Genomic DNA, 17,025 nt, shown 5'->3' with positions numbered 1-17,025 from the left:
AGTATTGTAGTATCATATCCGCCAGGGGTGTAACCAAAATATTTGACATTGTGAGTTTGCAGTCCAAGTTCCCCCACAACATCCACCCTCCCAATCAGAAAACTCTTTTAATTGTATCGTACTAAATGTCTCAAAACTTCTCTGTCATCACTTTTAAAAAATACAATTCACTTGGATAAATTATGAATCCTTTATGTTTTGTTTTTATTTGGCTTAAAAGTAGCCGACTTTAGATATTTTGAGTCTATAAATACTGGAATTGACCAATTAGATAACCACCATGTGTAACTGTTCAACTGTAAAACCCCCAAATTCATAGGAGACACGACCTCAACACTGTGAATTGTAGCTGCTCGCCTGATGTCTACTGTTGGGATTTGGTCACTTTATTATCACATTAGGTCACGAGATTACATCAATTAGGTGAATATTAAGTAAATTTACACCTAAAGGCAAAACATTCCTCAACAAGACAAGACATTGACCCGGTCATGATGTGAATAACCATAAATGGACTAGTTTGATTTTTTTTCGCCTACTCAGATTCCCCCAAACAGTGTAATGATTGTCCATGAAGGGCCATGATGTCATCGCCGTCTGAGGAAACTGCGATGCCAGTTGTCTCCCGTCTACAGCCTGAACTATTCTTCACTCTCCTGCCAGACAAAAGCACACTACCAGAGGGCATACCAGTGGTTGTTAGGAAAGATCTCACACACACACACACACACACATAAAAAAAAAAAAGGGAAAAACACAACACGTGGTACAGTATCATGGGCTGGTGGGTGAAATTGTAATCTGAAGGCACACAGAAATGCAGTGGAGGGTTGTTAAATGGTTTACACTTCTCTTTGTCAAAATAATCTCCTCTACTTGTTCAGACAGTTTCTCAGTGTGGCCGTCACTTATCTGCAGGAAGTACAGTAACACCCTTCAGCTAACCCCCATGCTTCCCCTGAGACCTGTATTAAAAATAGGCATATTATATACTTCAGGGTTGTTTACATTGTGACTGGAGTGTGCCGGCTGGGTCGCGTATAGCTTAATGATTAATTACAGGCTGCATGTTGAAGTGTACAGCCAGAGCAGCTAACAATACTTTACAATTACTTTACACAGGCGGGACATCAATCAAAAGTATTTGAAGAGTTGATTTTAATGAATTCCTTTAAAGCATTACGTCCCATATCTTTTACAGACACTCTCTGGCTGGAACAACACTTATTACTGAACTTACAATGCACTTTTTTATCTTTATTTATTCAGGGAAGGTTAACGGGTTATAAGTGCTCTTTTGCAGAAACACCCCTCCCTTATAGGTCACGTTCATAAGCAGGGGGGTTGGAGGCGGAGTACAACCACGGCCTTTGAGGACTTTCAGTGAAGCAAGCATGGGTTTAGTCAGATGCACCACAATCGCATGGGAGGGGACATGATATTCTTTTCAGTTTCTTGAGTCAGATCCTGTCTTTGACCCTTCAGCTTCCAGCCACCACCCACTGCTGCATTATCTCGCAAAAGAGCAAAACTCTCCCCTCAGTCGTGTCTTATCCTCTGCTGGGTTACTCCTATAGTCTGTTTGGTCACAGATGGTTGTTTGGCTCATGTTGTTTGACCACAAACCCAAACACATGTACAACTCAATGGGATTATCGTGTTCGTTCTGCACTATCCCATACAAGGCTTAGCTTTAACAGCAAGGACAGCTATTTAAGAATTCCCCTCCCAACATGACTGGAATACCTTGGGAGCATGCCAGAGACCAGCAAGAGCCAAACGCACCATCTCTTCACATGACCTGTGCCTCACAAAGCAGGCTCGAGCTCCTGTGTGCCACTGACTCTTCTGGGGATATTCTGGGATTCTGCTGAATAGTATGATGTTGACGTAATGTACTGTAGCTGGACCGGGTGAAATTTCTCCAGCATGTTCAAACCAAACTGGTGGAGGTTGGAGTGTGCCACAAGAATAATTATACACATTTCAGTGGTTAATTATAATGAGTTAATTGATGCGTTTAATAAGCCATCATTTGCAGCAGGGAAAGGAAGAGCCTCTCTCATCAGCGCCTGTTGCTTCTCTGTGGGTTGGAGCTCTTTAAGTTTTTAGAGTGACGAATGAAACACAAAAAGGAACATTTGAAAGATTTTAGATTTCCGACCAGTATGTCAATATTTCAGCCACTACTTTGGTCCAGTCTGACATACTGTACCTCCGTAACTATTAGATGGATTGCTGTGTAATTTTGTCAGACATTCATGATCCCCAGAGGAAGAATCCTGCTAACTTTCCTCAGGTTGAATTATAATAAATATGGTGATCCTCTGACTTTTCCCTCTAGCGCCACCATCAGGTCAAACTTTTTAGTTATGTGAGACTTTAGTTAATTACTTTTATCATAATAGTTTCCATTTTGTCCAAGTCCAAATGTTGAACATTGTAAATTGCAATTATAATCAAGTCTCGTTACAGCAAATAAAAAATAAAAGGACCAGGACAATGACAATAAAATAAAAAATAAATACAGTCAATAAATACATTAAAATAAAACCAGGTTGAATTCTATGTTTCCAGAAATGTAATTTAACATAATTAAATGTACATATCCTCTTTTTGTATCTTTTGGAACAGATTTTAAATAGTACATAAAATATAAAATTGTGAAGGAAAAGAAAAAAGCTACTTATTTTAGGGGGGAAACAAAGAACACACCCATTATAATCATTACATTATAAAATCAAATTTAAGGTCCTTACATAAAAATATATTCAAACATCTTTAACAGAAAGTTTGAAATTATGTTAATTATGGAAATGAGAATTAAAATCTAGACCTACGTCCTGAACATCAGCATATTAACACTGTAGTTAGTTTAAGTTAAGCTTCACAGAGCCACACGGCTGTAAGACTATTGTTCAAATTAATTTATTAAACCAATTATAAATTAATTAAATCATCTTTATTTGAAGACAGAATAATGAAATACGACTAATTAGTTGGCACAGATAATGAACATAGCCTAATGAACATTCTTGCAAGTAGTTTTCCAAATACTGTAGCACAATCTAAATTTAATGAATCACTTTGTTTTTCAAATCCATCAATTATTTAACTGAATGAACTAATGGAAAATAATTTAATTATCTCATTGGCACACTACGGGGCTCCACACCCAACAAGAGCTGCAGTACTGTCATAGACTTTTCTTTTTACCACCACGGTACTGCTGCCTCTGCTGCCTCTGCTGCCTGCACCTCTGCACAGGAACCGCAGCCTGCTCGGGGCTGGCAGTCTGCTCCTTGTCCGTGACATCACTTTCCCAAACATTCACCCAGTTTGTCCATATATGGAAGAGCGCTCTACTTTCTTCTGACTGTCGGGACTATCCAGTGTCGGCATATCTTCCCTGCTGTGTGTGTGTGTGTGTGTGTGTGTGTGTGTGTGTGTGTGTGTGTGTGTGTGTGTGTGTGTGTGCGTGTGTGTGTGCGTGTGCGTGTGCGTGTGCGTGTGCGTGTGCGTGTGCGTGTGCGTGTGCGTGTGCGTGTGCGTGTGCGTGTGTGTGACAGAGACAGACGGACAGACAGACAAAGAGAGAGAGAGAGAGAAAGAGAGAGAGAGAATGAAAGAGGAGAAAGTTGGTTTACCTTACATGGCAGACAGACCTGGCCATTGCCTCAGATGTTTACAGGAGCTGTGTTGACTCACCTTTCTTTCTGAATGACTGGAAACCTGTTGTGTGCAAAGCGCAGTGCAGTAATGTACTGTAACAAACAGTGGTTTACAGTAGGCTATCTGTATTAAGGAATGCTTGTCTAATCCCCCAAAACAAATGGGAAATGGCACGGAAACAAGCTGTCACGTTATTCCTTTTTTCTGTATACAACATTTTTATAATGAATTATCTGAGAATGAGTAATCCCACTATGTCGCTTTGAAGCTGGAAGTCGTGGCGGGCTCTGTAATTATATTTATTTACTCATGAATATGTGTCACAGAAGAGAAAATGCACTGCTGTTTCACCACAGTAATGTGAAGAGGAATTCACCAAAATTCACCAAACTATGACATCATTTCTCAAGACCATTTTTGGAAAAGTAACTCTAGGCTACTGCTATATACTCAAGCACTGTAATTTAATACATGTTTAAGGTACTTGAACTTGAATATTTCAGTTTTATTCTACTTTACACTTGTATTCCACATTTTAGAGAGAAAGTTGTACTTTTTACACCTATGAGGTACAACATTAAAATGCTGCCGCCCATAGTTCTGACTACATAGTCTAATAATACAACTCTCTGAAGAGGGCCATTTTGTGTAATGATGACTTTGGAGTATAATTTGTGGTAAAACTTGTGCAATTCTACGTAAATGACATTTTGACTGCAGGACTTCACATGTAATGAAGCACAGAACTAGTAGTTAGGAGTAAGTAAGGAATTAGACAACACAGTGGAAAGTACATTTACTTAATTACCGTACTTAAGTTCAATTTTCTTCAGAATTTACATTATCTGCACTTCTACTCCATTACATTTATCCAACATATTCAGTTAGCCTTTACTTTTCAATTTAGTTATCTTTTTAAACCTGGTACACACTTTTGGATGCATTGTAATAGATTAAACTAAGTATATATAGGCCTAGTATAATTGGACCACCTACATTAACATGAACATTAGAATGCTGTTAACATATGCGTCAATAATAATAATCACATCTGATATTGGTAGTTTGTCATTATTTTCTACTTATATGTACTTAGAGTATATGTTGCTCATGATAGTTATGTACTAAGTGGTGGATAAAGTATTCAGATCCTATTTCCAAGCACAGTATTATCAGCAAAGTACTCCTTTTCAGTGTATATATTATGTAAATTAATTATTATTGCTGATGCACTACTGTGTTAACAGCACTTGAATATTGCAACAGGTCATGTTAAAGTCAATTTGGTCTATTTTATATCCCATATCTACAGTGCATGAGATCTTACATCACGTGTTTTGTATGTAAAATCTTCATGCAAAGTAAATACAGCTGTAAAACAAATGTAATGAAGTAAAAAGTATAATATTTAACTCTGAAATGTAGTGGAATACAAGTAAAAAGTGACTTAAAACTTAAATACTAAAGTTAAGTACAAGTATACTTAAACATTGTACTTAATCCACTGCAGTTGCAGGACTTTTACTTGTAACAGAGTACATTTTTATTGTTGTATTGCTACTTGTAGGTAATACTACATAGGTTAATTATAGGCTACAACACTACTAAAAATAATTAGTTTTTTTTTTTTTTTGCTCTCTAAAGGTTCCCAGTTTTACAGCTTTTTTTACCCTTAGGTCACATCGTGTTAAGTAACGCGTTACACTTGTTTTTTAGGCTAATTAGCCTGAAGTATCCTCGCAGTCAGATGTTTGGATCAACCTATGCAGTCAACCTTGGCTATAAAGCCTCCGTACTGACAGCCGAGCCGGCCAATCAGCTTCGAGGGGGCGGGCGCTGTGTCCCCGAGGCGTCCAATCAGAATCCTCAGTGGGTTATCGATTCAATTAGAGGCAAAGTTTTTGCGTCTTTCGCTCCTCGGCATTAGACCTGCCTACTGCCTGCCTTCAGCTCAGAGCTCCTGCTGGGGAAAAAATAGAGCAGATAGAGGAAGAAAAGAGGCAGAGTTGGAGGGAGAAGGAGAGTTAGAGAGAGAGAGAAAGAGAGAGAGAGAGAAAGAGAGAGAGGGAAGCCGGGGGTGGACCGCTAATTTCATCCACACACCGTCGTGAAGTCGTGGAGGAGAGCAAGGCTGAGCTATATACAGTGTGATATACTGCTGTACCATCACCTCGCCGAGGACCGGGGGACGTACGAGAGAAGCCGCATATATATTTATATATATAAAGCTTTATAAATAGCCCACATGTATAATATGGATCAGTACGATGATAGCATTGACTATATGCAACAAGAAGACGACTGGGATCGGGATCTCCTCTTGGATCCTGCATGGGAGAAGCAGCAGAGAAAGGTGAGACACTGACTTCCTCACCGACCCGGTAAAGGTGCGGATGTGCAGATCATAATAGTAATAATAATAAAGCTGCTGCTGCTGATTATTATTATTATTATTATTATTATTATTATTATTATTATTATTATTACGATTTGTATCATTATCACACACGAATGAAGGTTTATAATAAGTGTGCTTGACCATTTTAATGACAGATTGATCAGCCAACAGCACCCAACATTGACTGGTGGCTCTTTAGTTAAATTAACAGGCTCATAATTACCTGTGAGGTTTTCTGCAACATCAGCTACTTTTTTTTTCTTATTATCATTATGCTTCAAAACTTTTTCTGGCACACACACTTGCTCATATCCTGTACTAAAGCGTTAGGAAATATCCTGTAGCAGCAAATTAAAGGAGGCCCACCCCCATTATCTTTGCAGCGGGAGGGAAGGAGACGAGTCAGGGGAAGGGGGGGGGGGGGGGGTAGTAGTTGGAGGAGGGAGGGAGGGGTGAGGGGGATAGAAAAACAATTAAAACTGGACACAGGGCGCCCACCTTTCCAGTGCAACAGATGTCAGCCATGCGCTTCACTGCATATGGTGTGTGACTGGCTCCTCCTGTCATCTGGTTTATGATGCGACGTGGATTAGGCCATGCTTAACAACCAGGGGGATGTGTGTGTGTGTGTGTGTGTGTGTGTGTGTGTGTGTGTGTGTGTGTGTGTGTGTGTGTGTGTGTGTGTGTGTGTGTGTGTGTGTGTGTGAGGAGGGGGTGAGAGAGGGGAGGGAGAGGGGGGACACACTCTCCATAACGCCATAACACACTTAGCGTCATCTTAATTGGCAGAATTTACGCGCAGATTTTGCGAGTTTTGGGGGCAAATATATAGATGTGTAGCTCTTCTGGGGCTCGTTTACTGTAGTCTGATCGTAATCTGAAAGTCCTACATATGTTTATTAAAGCCTAACTTCTTTAGTTCAGTCTTTATTTCCTACTTATAATGAATAGAAGTGCTGTAACCCGGCTCATCTTTACAATAAAGAGCTGTAAGACATCCATGTATAGTCCTAACAAGCTCAGGTTTTTCTACACGCCTCTCACAGCTGCTTGCTCTTTTTCCAGGCAGAGTATGAATGGTCGATCTTTCGTGAAGGGGTGCTACTTTTTTTTCCCCCCTCTCCCTTACTCTCCCCATACTTTTTTTCTTTCTCCTACGCTTTGAAAAAGGGGGAAGAAAAAGCGCTGTGGAATCTGAGTAAGCGCTGTGGTTTGGGCTGGGCTTGCATGGGAGCAAGCGTGCCCAAAAATGGTAATAATCGGCCCCTCTCGCTGCCGTTGGAAAAAGTTTTTTCCCAGTTTCTTTCTTGCACTGAGAAGCTCTCGGCTTCTAGTTTCCTGGATTATGTCATCGGCGGGCTGCTACCGGGCGAGACCGAATAAAGGGAAGTGAAGGGAAAGGTATGCAGGGCTGATGTCAGGTGTGAGTAGCAGTCTGGACTTTCTCTGACATCAGACAAACATCTGCTGCTGCTGCTTCTTCTTTGGTCCACATAATAAAAAAGTCTTCTCGCCATAAAGACAGAGCTTGAACAGACCTGAAGGAAACAGTACCTGACAGACCTAAATGAGTCCATCATGTTGAAATATTTTCCACTGATGACCCGCATACTTCTGAGTCTGTATAACCCTCATTGATCTTATCATCCTACAGAGAGCAGGATTGTTTTAGTCATCTGTTCCTGTTGTTTTGAGATCCAGCCAGATCCACAGACAACTACAGGCAGAGATAGGTGACAGCAGCAGCCCCCCTGGCAGCCGTGCACCTCTGTCCTCTGCCTCAGGGGAGAGTAGTTAACTTTTGTGTACTCACACAAACACACACTAGCCAAAGTCCCTCCAGGCTTCAGCAATCAGCTTTGCTGCTGATGAGCAGATAAGCCTTTCGTGTTTGTAGATTCCCCCGTCGAGAAAAACATTATTTGGTGTGTAAATGAATCAGCCTATATTTTGGAGGAGCTGCCGTAGCTTTTAATATGTTGAGTGGTTAATTTAAACAGGGTATAAGTATCTAAAAGTGAGCCACAGACAGAAAGAGAAACAAGACAAGCTATATTAACAGTTGGGATTTGTCTGTTTCTCTTATTATAGTCACAAACAGATTTCAGACATATGCATGAAATAATAGCTTAAACTCATCCAGTACTGGGAACTTCACAGCTGTGCTTCCTCTCTGTATTCTGCTCCACTTCCCTAGAGCCTGAAGACCATTAATTTGATTGTCTGAGAGTGAAAATTGGCCGCAATTTAACCGTCAACATGATCCTTACTCTGAATAACAGCGTCAAAAAACTGATGTCATAAAACATATTGGGCAGGTGAGGACAGACCACCAGAACTTTCCATTTTGCAATTCACTTAGACGCAGATGAACCCAGCATGTCAGAGAGTGCTTAAAATATTTTGAGTCCGATGCAAGTCTTAACCTGACCTCCAGGTATAAAGGAGCAGGGATCCTCTTATCTTGGAATCTTAATGTCTTTTCAGACCCAGGTGTCTCTGGTACGCGGTGCCAGAGGTTACTTAAAGACTCAATTCTCACATATTTTCACATGTGTAACATATGACTTAATGTATTACTCTGTTTCGCAAACAAACAAACACCCACATCTCGTCTGATATTCATTCTGCAACAGTTTCGTCAGTTGTTTTCATAGCTGGAAGGTGGAGTTCAGGTGTTAACTGCCACCGCTAATTTGTCCAGGTTTGTCCTTATAAGGATAGAAGCTGAAGTACCTTCGATTAGGCCTGCCTGGAAACCTCCCGCCTCCCGTTTCCCATCTCCCACACCCCAACCTCTGCATTTCCAAACACTCCCATCCCACACCCACATTCCCCTGCTCAGACTGTACAAGCCATGTCACAGATAAGATCCACTCATTCAGCGATTTGTTCACTTTTGCCAAAAAAACTTTTGTCTCATTTGATAACTGCGTGAGCCTCAAAATGATGAGTATGGACTGATAATGGGCGCTGGCAGATATGGACCATACTCCTTTTTTTTTTTTTTTTTAAAGATGCTCATCTTTCTCTAATGTACTGAGTGAAAAATAAGATACATTATAACATAGCTGATGTGCTGTTTAACCCACTGGCTTTGTTTTGGAGCGTGATCAAGTTCTGGGCGTTACGGCTGACGGGCAGCAGCAGCAGCAGCAGTGTGTTGGTCAATACATTTGTACGAATCATGATGCATGACTCAATTAATTCACCCCGCAGGCCAACAGGCTGTGCAGGAACTTGTCTTTTTGTGTGACAGATTCACAGGAAATGTTCAGTAAGCGAATCAAGTCATCAGACATGTCACCACTTTACACTTCCCACATTGACTAATAAGCTGTCTCTGGGCGGGGCCGTTGCTGGCAGGAGGCGTCCAAACTGAGCATCCTGACCCACATCTAAAGTGACTGATGTTTTGCTGCCGCTGGAAAAAACAACACTCACTGTATCTGCATAAACAAGCCTGCTTTTGTTCCTTATATCCACACATTTTTAAAAGAAGTTGTGATTCAGGTTTCTAGATTCAGGAAACTGATTCAACACTGTGACGTTTCAGTTCAAGTGAGGAAACCAAAAAAGAGTTGGGTGTTTTTTTTGGGGGTTTTTTGCCACCACAACTACAGCAGTTTGCTAGATTGCATAATAGGACGGGTAAACTGGCCACCTCACAAAATGCTTCCTGTCATCAGATTCCTCTGTTCCCATGATGCACCTTTTGCAGCCCTGTTTTTGACAAAAGAAGAAGAGCGTCACAAACCGGCGATGACAAAGCAGGGAATGACAGGAGTGAATTCTCCTCTCTCTCTCTCTCTCTCTCTCTCTCTCTCTCTCTCTCTCTCTCTCTCTCTCTCTCTCTCTCTCTCTCTCTCTCTCTCTCTCTCTCTCTCTCTCTCTCTCTCTCTCTCTCTCTCTCTCTCTCTCTCTCTCTCTCTCTCTCTATCTCTCTGTGTGTGTGTGACAGGCGGCTCTGCTCTCCACCCCGATGAAGGCGTTATGTGCTGAAATGTTGGTTCTTTTCACTACATAAAACATGAGCGTGCCGAAGAGTGTGTCACCACATCCCCTCCGTCCCCCCCATATTCAATAAACTGTCTGGCTGTGTCATGTGATGTTTTTCCATCCTGCAGCCTGGACTCCATAAACGAATGTCACCCAGACCTGCACCTGATTACATGATTAAACTCACATGCCATCACGCACGTATATAGTGCCTACATGATATTTTGAGACACTTAAATTAAGTTTTTCGGTGTGACTTTGTGAAAGAAGTAGTGTAGTCATCTGCAGGTCATGGAAGTGTGAGCGCAGAATTTAAAACTGCCTCAACAGCTGATGTGCCTGTGAAAAAAATGAGCACACATGTTGAGACATTGCAAGATAAGTTTTTCCGCTTTCTTGCCTGAAGTTAGATGAGAATCAATATCACTCTCACATCTGTGTGTTAAGTGTGAAGCTACAGCCAGGGCATGGTTAGCGTAGCTTAGCATAAAAACAGGAAACAAGGTGAAAAGGCTACTCTGGTTCTGTGTAAAGGTAACAAAATCCACAAAACAGCACCTCTAATACTCCCGGCTCCCAGCCAAAAAATAGTCCTGCACATAACACATCGAAGAACTGCTACTCGCCATTTTTACACTGTGATTTTTGTACAGATTAAACAAACTATGCGTGTTAATTAGTGAGGGTAAGAAGTGCTGATGTGTGGATTTTGTTACTCTGGGACAGCTCCAAGTTAGCTGTTCCCCCCTCTTATTTCAAGTTTTAATGCTAAGCTAAGCTAACCATCTCTTGGCTCCAGCTTCATATTTAACAGAGAGAGAGAGGGAGTACGTGAGGGTGCTATCAAATATTTAATCTACCTCACAGCAAGAAAGTGAATACGCTTATTTAATACAATTGTTGAACTGTGAGAATGTGATGCGTCCCTCTGCCTCTGTCTGAATCAAAGATGCTGCAGGGAAATGAGCAACTGTCTGTTTCCCGGCAGGAGACGCTTCAGTGTTCCTAAGTCACTTAGTCATCTGTCAGCGTGGCTGCTGCTGTCTGTGAAATAGTAAAACGTCAGAAGATTGAAGAGGCCAAAGACAGATATCTTAATAGAAGACATGAGGACTCTCGGGGTGCTGATAATCCTGCATCTGTTCGCTGTCTTGGTTGACGCAGCCGGACTATAAATCCCAACAGGAGCTCCTGCCCCCCCCCGAACCAATTATTCCGCCCTGGTCACGCTGTCAGAGCCCTATCTTGTTTGTACTGATTGATGGGGTCACAGACTTACACCCCAGCTGAGAAGACCCAGGAGCGTCCACATGCCCTATCACAGGAAGTTTTATGCGCGTTCTCCCGACTCACCCCTGGGGTACAATTAAAGAGTGGAGTCCCACTTTTCTATAAATCAGAATTTGTCCTTTGATAAGGCAGATTGTCTGTTATGGACATACAGCTGACGTTTAGCTCAAGCGAGTGCCTTTTCCTCATTTCTGTGGCCCATATTATCCCAGATCTGCCACCAACAAGCTCACTTTTCTATCTCCTTGTCTCCTCATCCTACCTCTCTTCTTCTCTTTCTCTCTGGATGTAAGATGATACTGCGCAAACTCTGCCGGGGTTTGATCGAGCACGTTTCATAATTAACTGAAACATCTTGTTATCTGCAGCTAATGAGAAATTTTCAGTCAGGAGGAAACCATCTACTATTTATAGCCTGAAGTTCCTGGCTGATGTATAGTGTGTCAAAAGATACTGACCTGTGTCTAATGACTCTTACATAACCTGACTCTTCCCTTCTGTGGTGCATTGTGGCTCTAGTCGGAGAACTGGTGGCACTGTTTACCCAAGAAAAGTCAATGGGAGAGCTCACAAAGCTTTGATCCTTTAGAGCTTTTATTGAATTAATCAGACAGGTCGAAAATAAAAGGGATCACATGACTACGTGTCAGTCGAAGTGACAAACCCACAGAGGACACTGCAGTTCCCCTCAGCTGTAAAGCATTCTGGCTTGCAACTTTTTTGGGTCACTTATGCTGCTATTATAGTGTCGTTTTTGACCACAGCAGGCAGCTGTTATCTGAGATAAAGCTCTAAAATTAGCACTAAACAGCAGACAGACAGACAGAGTAAGCAACTTGCAGGTGAGCATTTAGCAGCCAATGAGCCAGATATATATCCCTCAGACTTGGTGGAGACCAAAAACAGAGCTAAAAAGAGAGTTAAGATTTGACTTACATGCAGCATGTCTCCAGAAACACTACTCCAAATGAATGCTAATGTAACTGCATGTCTGCTGGCTCTGTAAATAGGGAACTGTTTGCTAACAAGTTCATCATGTCAACTAAAAAAATGTGTTGAGTTCAAACATTGTTGGTTTTGTAAAAGTGATTAAATAGTAGACACAGACACAAACCCAGATTTACAAATAATTGGTAATATCATTAGGTCTTGCTTTCTAAAATGTTTGTAGGTTCCTTTGTGGGTTTTCCATCAAGTGCTTCAAGTTTTTGATATATAACAGAGCTTTTCATTTGTGCTCTTTTTGGATACTTTTTCTCCCCCACTTTTGGCCTAAAAGCTGAATTGCTTGACAAAGCCCATTGCAGCTGTACAGCAGTAAAAACCTCTGATCCCTTCTCTCTCTCTGGAAAACATTTTCATGCTAAAGATATGCAGTTCTTGTCCCTGAATAGTTTCTCCTCTATTTGTTTCAGGAAGGTGAATGCTAATTCTTCCTCATCAGACTATACACTGCATCTGGGTTTTTTAGAATTCACTGTTTGAAAAGTCAAATGTGAGCAATTACCAGGCTCTTATCTGAACAGCTCCCAAATGCCAGGGCCCTGATGCAAATTCTTGCATCGCTTATTTTCTCAGGCTTGTGCTCCAAATTTAGAAACTTATACAGAAATCAGCTCCAAGCTCTTGGTTATAGGTCATTAAAATATTTTCAAGGCCCATTGTGCAATGAATGTTAATGACTTTGGTACTTGGATATGGTTGAGTGTTTTGCTTCATTTGGAGTTTCATGACTGAAGATTCATCCCCTGCACAGTCTGCAGTCTGCAGTTATATTTGCAGCTCGGTGGCAGATTCGAGACCCCAGACGGAGAGCTTTTTGGATTCCACATCCACCATGGGATTTGGGGTCAAGGTGCATTTCCTGTTGAGCCAGGAGTGCACTGCAAAAAACCTGCTCAATGCTCGGCTATGTCTGGAACCACTACGTATTTATGGTCACATGTCTTCAATAGCATACGACCCAGAGGGGGTTTATAGGCGATCTGTCTGCATGTTTCCAAGGAATTTTCCTGCACCACATGGGAAGGATGTAGTCGGGTCTTTCCTCCGCTAATGCTATTAATCAAACCACATGCATTCTCAAGTGGATGTGCTCGCTGCGAAGCCTCTCTTTGAAGCCAGGGTGGGGGGGGGGGGGTTCGTACTGTACTGTATTCGGGGAGGCCTTGAACATGTGAGCGTATGAGCTGTAAGCCCCACTCACAGGAGCAGCTGCAGTGCGTCTCATGTAAGTGAAAGCAGCTTTGAGTAAACAGATACCGTGGTAAAGCAGGCAGCAGGCACACCTTTCCATTCAGTAGCTGTGTAGGTGGAGCTCTGTGGGGTTAGGGGTGGGGGGAAGGCAGGAGGAGGCAGTGAGTGGAAGAGGAGGCTCAGACAGAGGAGCTTTCAGGGCTCAGCACAAAGAGAGCGTGTTCAGGAGGCCATCCTTTGTCACATTGTCAACCTGGAGTCAATAATTTATCATCACTGGCCAGGATGGTGTAGAAGCTATCGAATTACTCTTTTCTCTTCAGGTGCTTAAGGGTGTTTCCCCCGCTGCTACATACTTGGTCTGTCATTAAGAGTAGTGAGCAAGTTACTTAGGATGTTAAGATCAATTATTCTTTGTACATATTAAACAACTATAACCTCCATAACACCCAACAGTCCCATTTTCTGTATCTTAACAAGCAGCCATTCAACTGTAGGTAGGTATTTACTGACCTGTGTTCGGCAAGTTACTTGAAATTACTATGAATTAATGACTCAGCTGTCAGCTCTGCCAAAGTTGCCTTAAAACAACATAAAACCCTCCAGACCTCCACGTCGCACCTTTTGTATTTAACACATGTAGAAATAGAAAATGAGATTTTACGGTTTAACCAGCTGCCAAGATAAAGTGTGTAAGGATTTACTGACCGTCTGACAGCTAGCATTAGCGTAGCCTCGGTGACTGCACACAGCACTCCACAAGCCTGACCTGAGCTGCACGATTCACAATTAGTGTCAGGTGATTCCTGAATGTAGGCGTACCTGTGGCTAATTTTAGCAAGCCAGCTAAGAATAACACACCACATGTGAATAAGGCAACTTAGGAATTACCACAAGTTGCATTTCTCGTCCTCCGGAGACATCTGTCAGCTGAATGCAGAGACTGCACTGACATAAACCCTCCATTTATCCCGGTAACCCTGCAGCTCCACTTCACACGAACTGATGGGTGATAAAAATCTGCCATGCCAAAATCATCTAGGGATACAGTATGTGGTGACATGGACCAAACTGGCAGTGCGACAAGAGTGCGGGACAAATTTAAAAAATCCAATGGTGCTGTCCACTAAACACACAGCGACCAAACCCTCCATCAGACTCTGTGAGACATCCAAAATGTCAAAATACTATTCGGTCTATTACTGTAATGTAAAACCTTTTTCACAGAAGACATGAAGAGAGACCCCTTACATTAAGTTAGGGTTAGTAAGTAATGAGTTACTGCCCAACACTGGTCATTCATCACAATGTTGAGAGGAGGGAAGGTCTTTTAAAGTGCCAACCTCTAAGATAACATTATTTAGGAAGTGATCCTGGAGGTCATTTCACAGACAAGCATGAGTTCAACACTGTGGTGTCTTGCTGTTGAGAAAGTTCAACCTTTTCCTTCCTCTGTCCAGCCGTGGCAGCCATTAATGCTCACACTAAATACCCGGCTCTTCGTCCTCTGTTTATCAAAGACCAGCTGCTGCTGCTTTTGCCGGAAGCTTATCAACGCTTCACTTCCCATGTGGCACAAGATTTGTCCCTTGATGGGCCGAGCTGGCACTGGGAGTGTAGAACTGCAAGTGCTTTAATAACAGGGACTAGGTTGAGGTTAAAATATATTGGATATGGATATTTCTTTATCCAGTAATGATCAGAATTAACCAAAAACCTAAACAGCTCCCCCAATAAGAAAAGGTTGATACTTTCTTATCCGTCAGCTTTTTTTCCTTATCTCCTTCCTCTCTCATTAGTTTCCCTCACCCTTCCTTTCTGTCTGTTTTTGCCGTTTCTCGCCACCATATCTCTCCTTTCCACAAGATGTGACTGAGTGGGTGGTGATGGATTTAAGGAAAAGTTTTTTTTTCGTTGCTGAGTATGATGAAATCTCCCTCCACCCTTATCAGGAAGCCTGTCTTCCACTGTGCAGAGAGTGGTGCGTCACTTTTTATTTGCTCTGCATGTAATAAATAGGCAACTAGAGCGTTTGAACTATGAAGACAGGATGTTTCTTAGGGGTTTATTTACACTCTAGGAAATTAAATGTAATTCAGAGGGAGTTAAAGTCAATGTGGAGAATCAGGCCTCCCAGGTGACTGGTGGAGGAAATGAGCCTTAAGAAGTGCAACAGTTACAGCAACAGTGCTTGGAAAGGATGAAAAGCCAATGTTCCCCTGAACCTATACAATGAATTTAATGTTGGAAATAAATCGCTCAGCCACTCTGTGATTGTGAGTCCTTGGGAAGAGAGTGTTCTGTTGAAAACCGAGGCCAGAGGCTATTTGTTCTGCTGCACTCTTCCACTTTTTTAAAGTAGGACAAGTATCGAACGTCTGAATTTCAATCAGTGGCTGCTATTGATTGTCTGGTTCGCCGGCGCTCATGATCAGTAAGAGCGAGAGTTGACTCCCCGCGGGCGTGTTGCATTACGCGCCGATGACTCTGTGCTGTTTGTGTGATACAGTCCGAGCAATTAAATTCTGCAAGCAGCCAACAAGCGCTGACCGACATCTCTTCTCCCAGCGCTCACTTTCCCCTCATCTGTTTCCTGCTGCAGGATTAGTCTGCACGCTCCCGACGTCACTTCATCAGCGACAGTAAACAACAGCGGCCACTGTGAAGTGCTCACAGCGGATCTCATTACAAGTTGTAACAGACACCTCCCCTCTGCAGCCCCACCCCTGACGGCCCAGCACAAGAGCAGAGCCGGTCTGTTACTTGTTGCTGTGTAGTGGAGAGGCCCTTGGCAGACCGGCGGGGCAGCAGAGTGGTTTGAGCTCTGTGAAGTGCTGGCAGGTGCTGTGGATGGTGGGTGGATGCAGAGAGGGAGGGAGGGAAGGAGAAACAACAGCATTATCCGTCACTCCTGATTCACTGTGAAGTTCATCTGTAGCTGTGGTTACTTAGAGAAAGAGCTCTTTAGAGTACAGACGTGTGTGTGTCCTCCTGAACTGTTCTCATAGTCGTCTTCTTTTGTTTCCCTCTGACTCCGCCGTGACCTTTGCCTTCAATTCTTGCCCGTTATAATTACAACCTCTGTGACCTTCCTGCTGATCCAGCTCGGAAAAGCCAGAGAAGAAACGCAGATGCCCACAAGATTTTTCCTGGCCCAAAAGAAAATACTGTTTCCCTTGCAAAAGTTATTGTATTTTATTTATGTTACTCAGTCATATTATGGTTGTGGTTGAAGCTTTTACCATATGTCTCCTATACCATGCAAAAATTGTCTATAGAGTGGAGTTGCAAGTTTTCTTTATTAATCATTTGGTCTACAAAAACATCAAAAAACTGTGAAAAATATCACATCACAGTTTCCCAAAGTCCAAGGTGAGTCCTCAAGTTTCCTGTTTTGTTTGACCAATGGTTCAAAATCCAAAAATATTCCATTTATTTCAGATAAAACTAACAACAAATAAGCAGGAAGT

At 42.2% G+C, this 17,025-nt stretch overlaps 1 protein-coding gene across 1 annotated transcript in view; it reads left to right on the top strand.

The window, feature by feature from the left end:
- Positions 1 to 5,616: 5,616 nt before the first annotated feature.
- actn1 (actinin, alpha 1) overlaps positions 5,617 to 17,025 on the top strand; it is a gene marked incomplete in the record, with an annotated part of 56,520 nt that continues 45,111 nt past the window's right edge. The window contains 1 exon segment of the mRNA XM_062440112.1: positions 5,617 to 6,025. Coding sequence (XP_062296096.1) covers positions 5,918 to 6,025 — 108 coding nt within the window.

Source organism: Scomber scombrus, chromosome 19, assembly GCF_963691925.1.
Source record: "Scomber scombrus chromosome 19, fScoSco1.1, whole genome shotgun sequence".
NCBI lineage: Eukaryota > Metazoa > Chordata > Actinopteri > Scombriformes > Scombridae > Scomber > Scomber scombrus.
The sequence above is the reverse complement of the archived record's forward strand: the minus strand, read 5'-3'. Positions and strand labels throughout refer to the sequence as shown.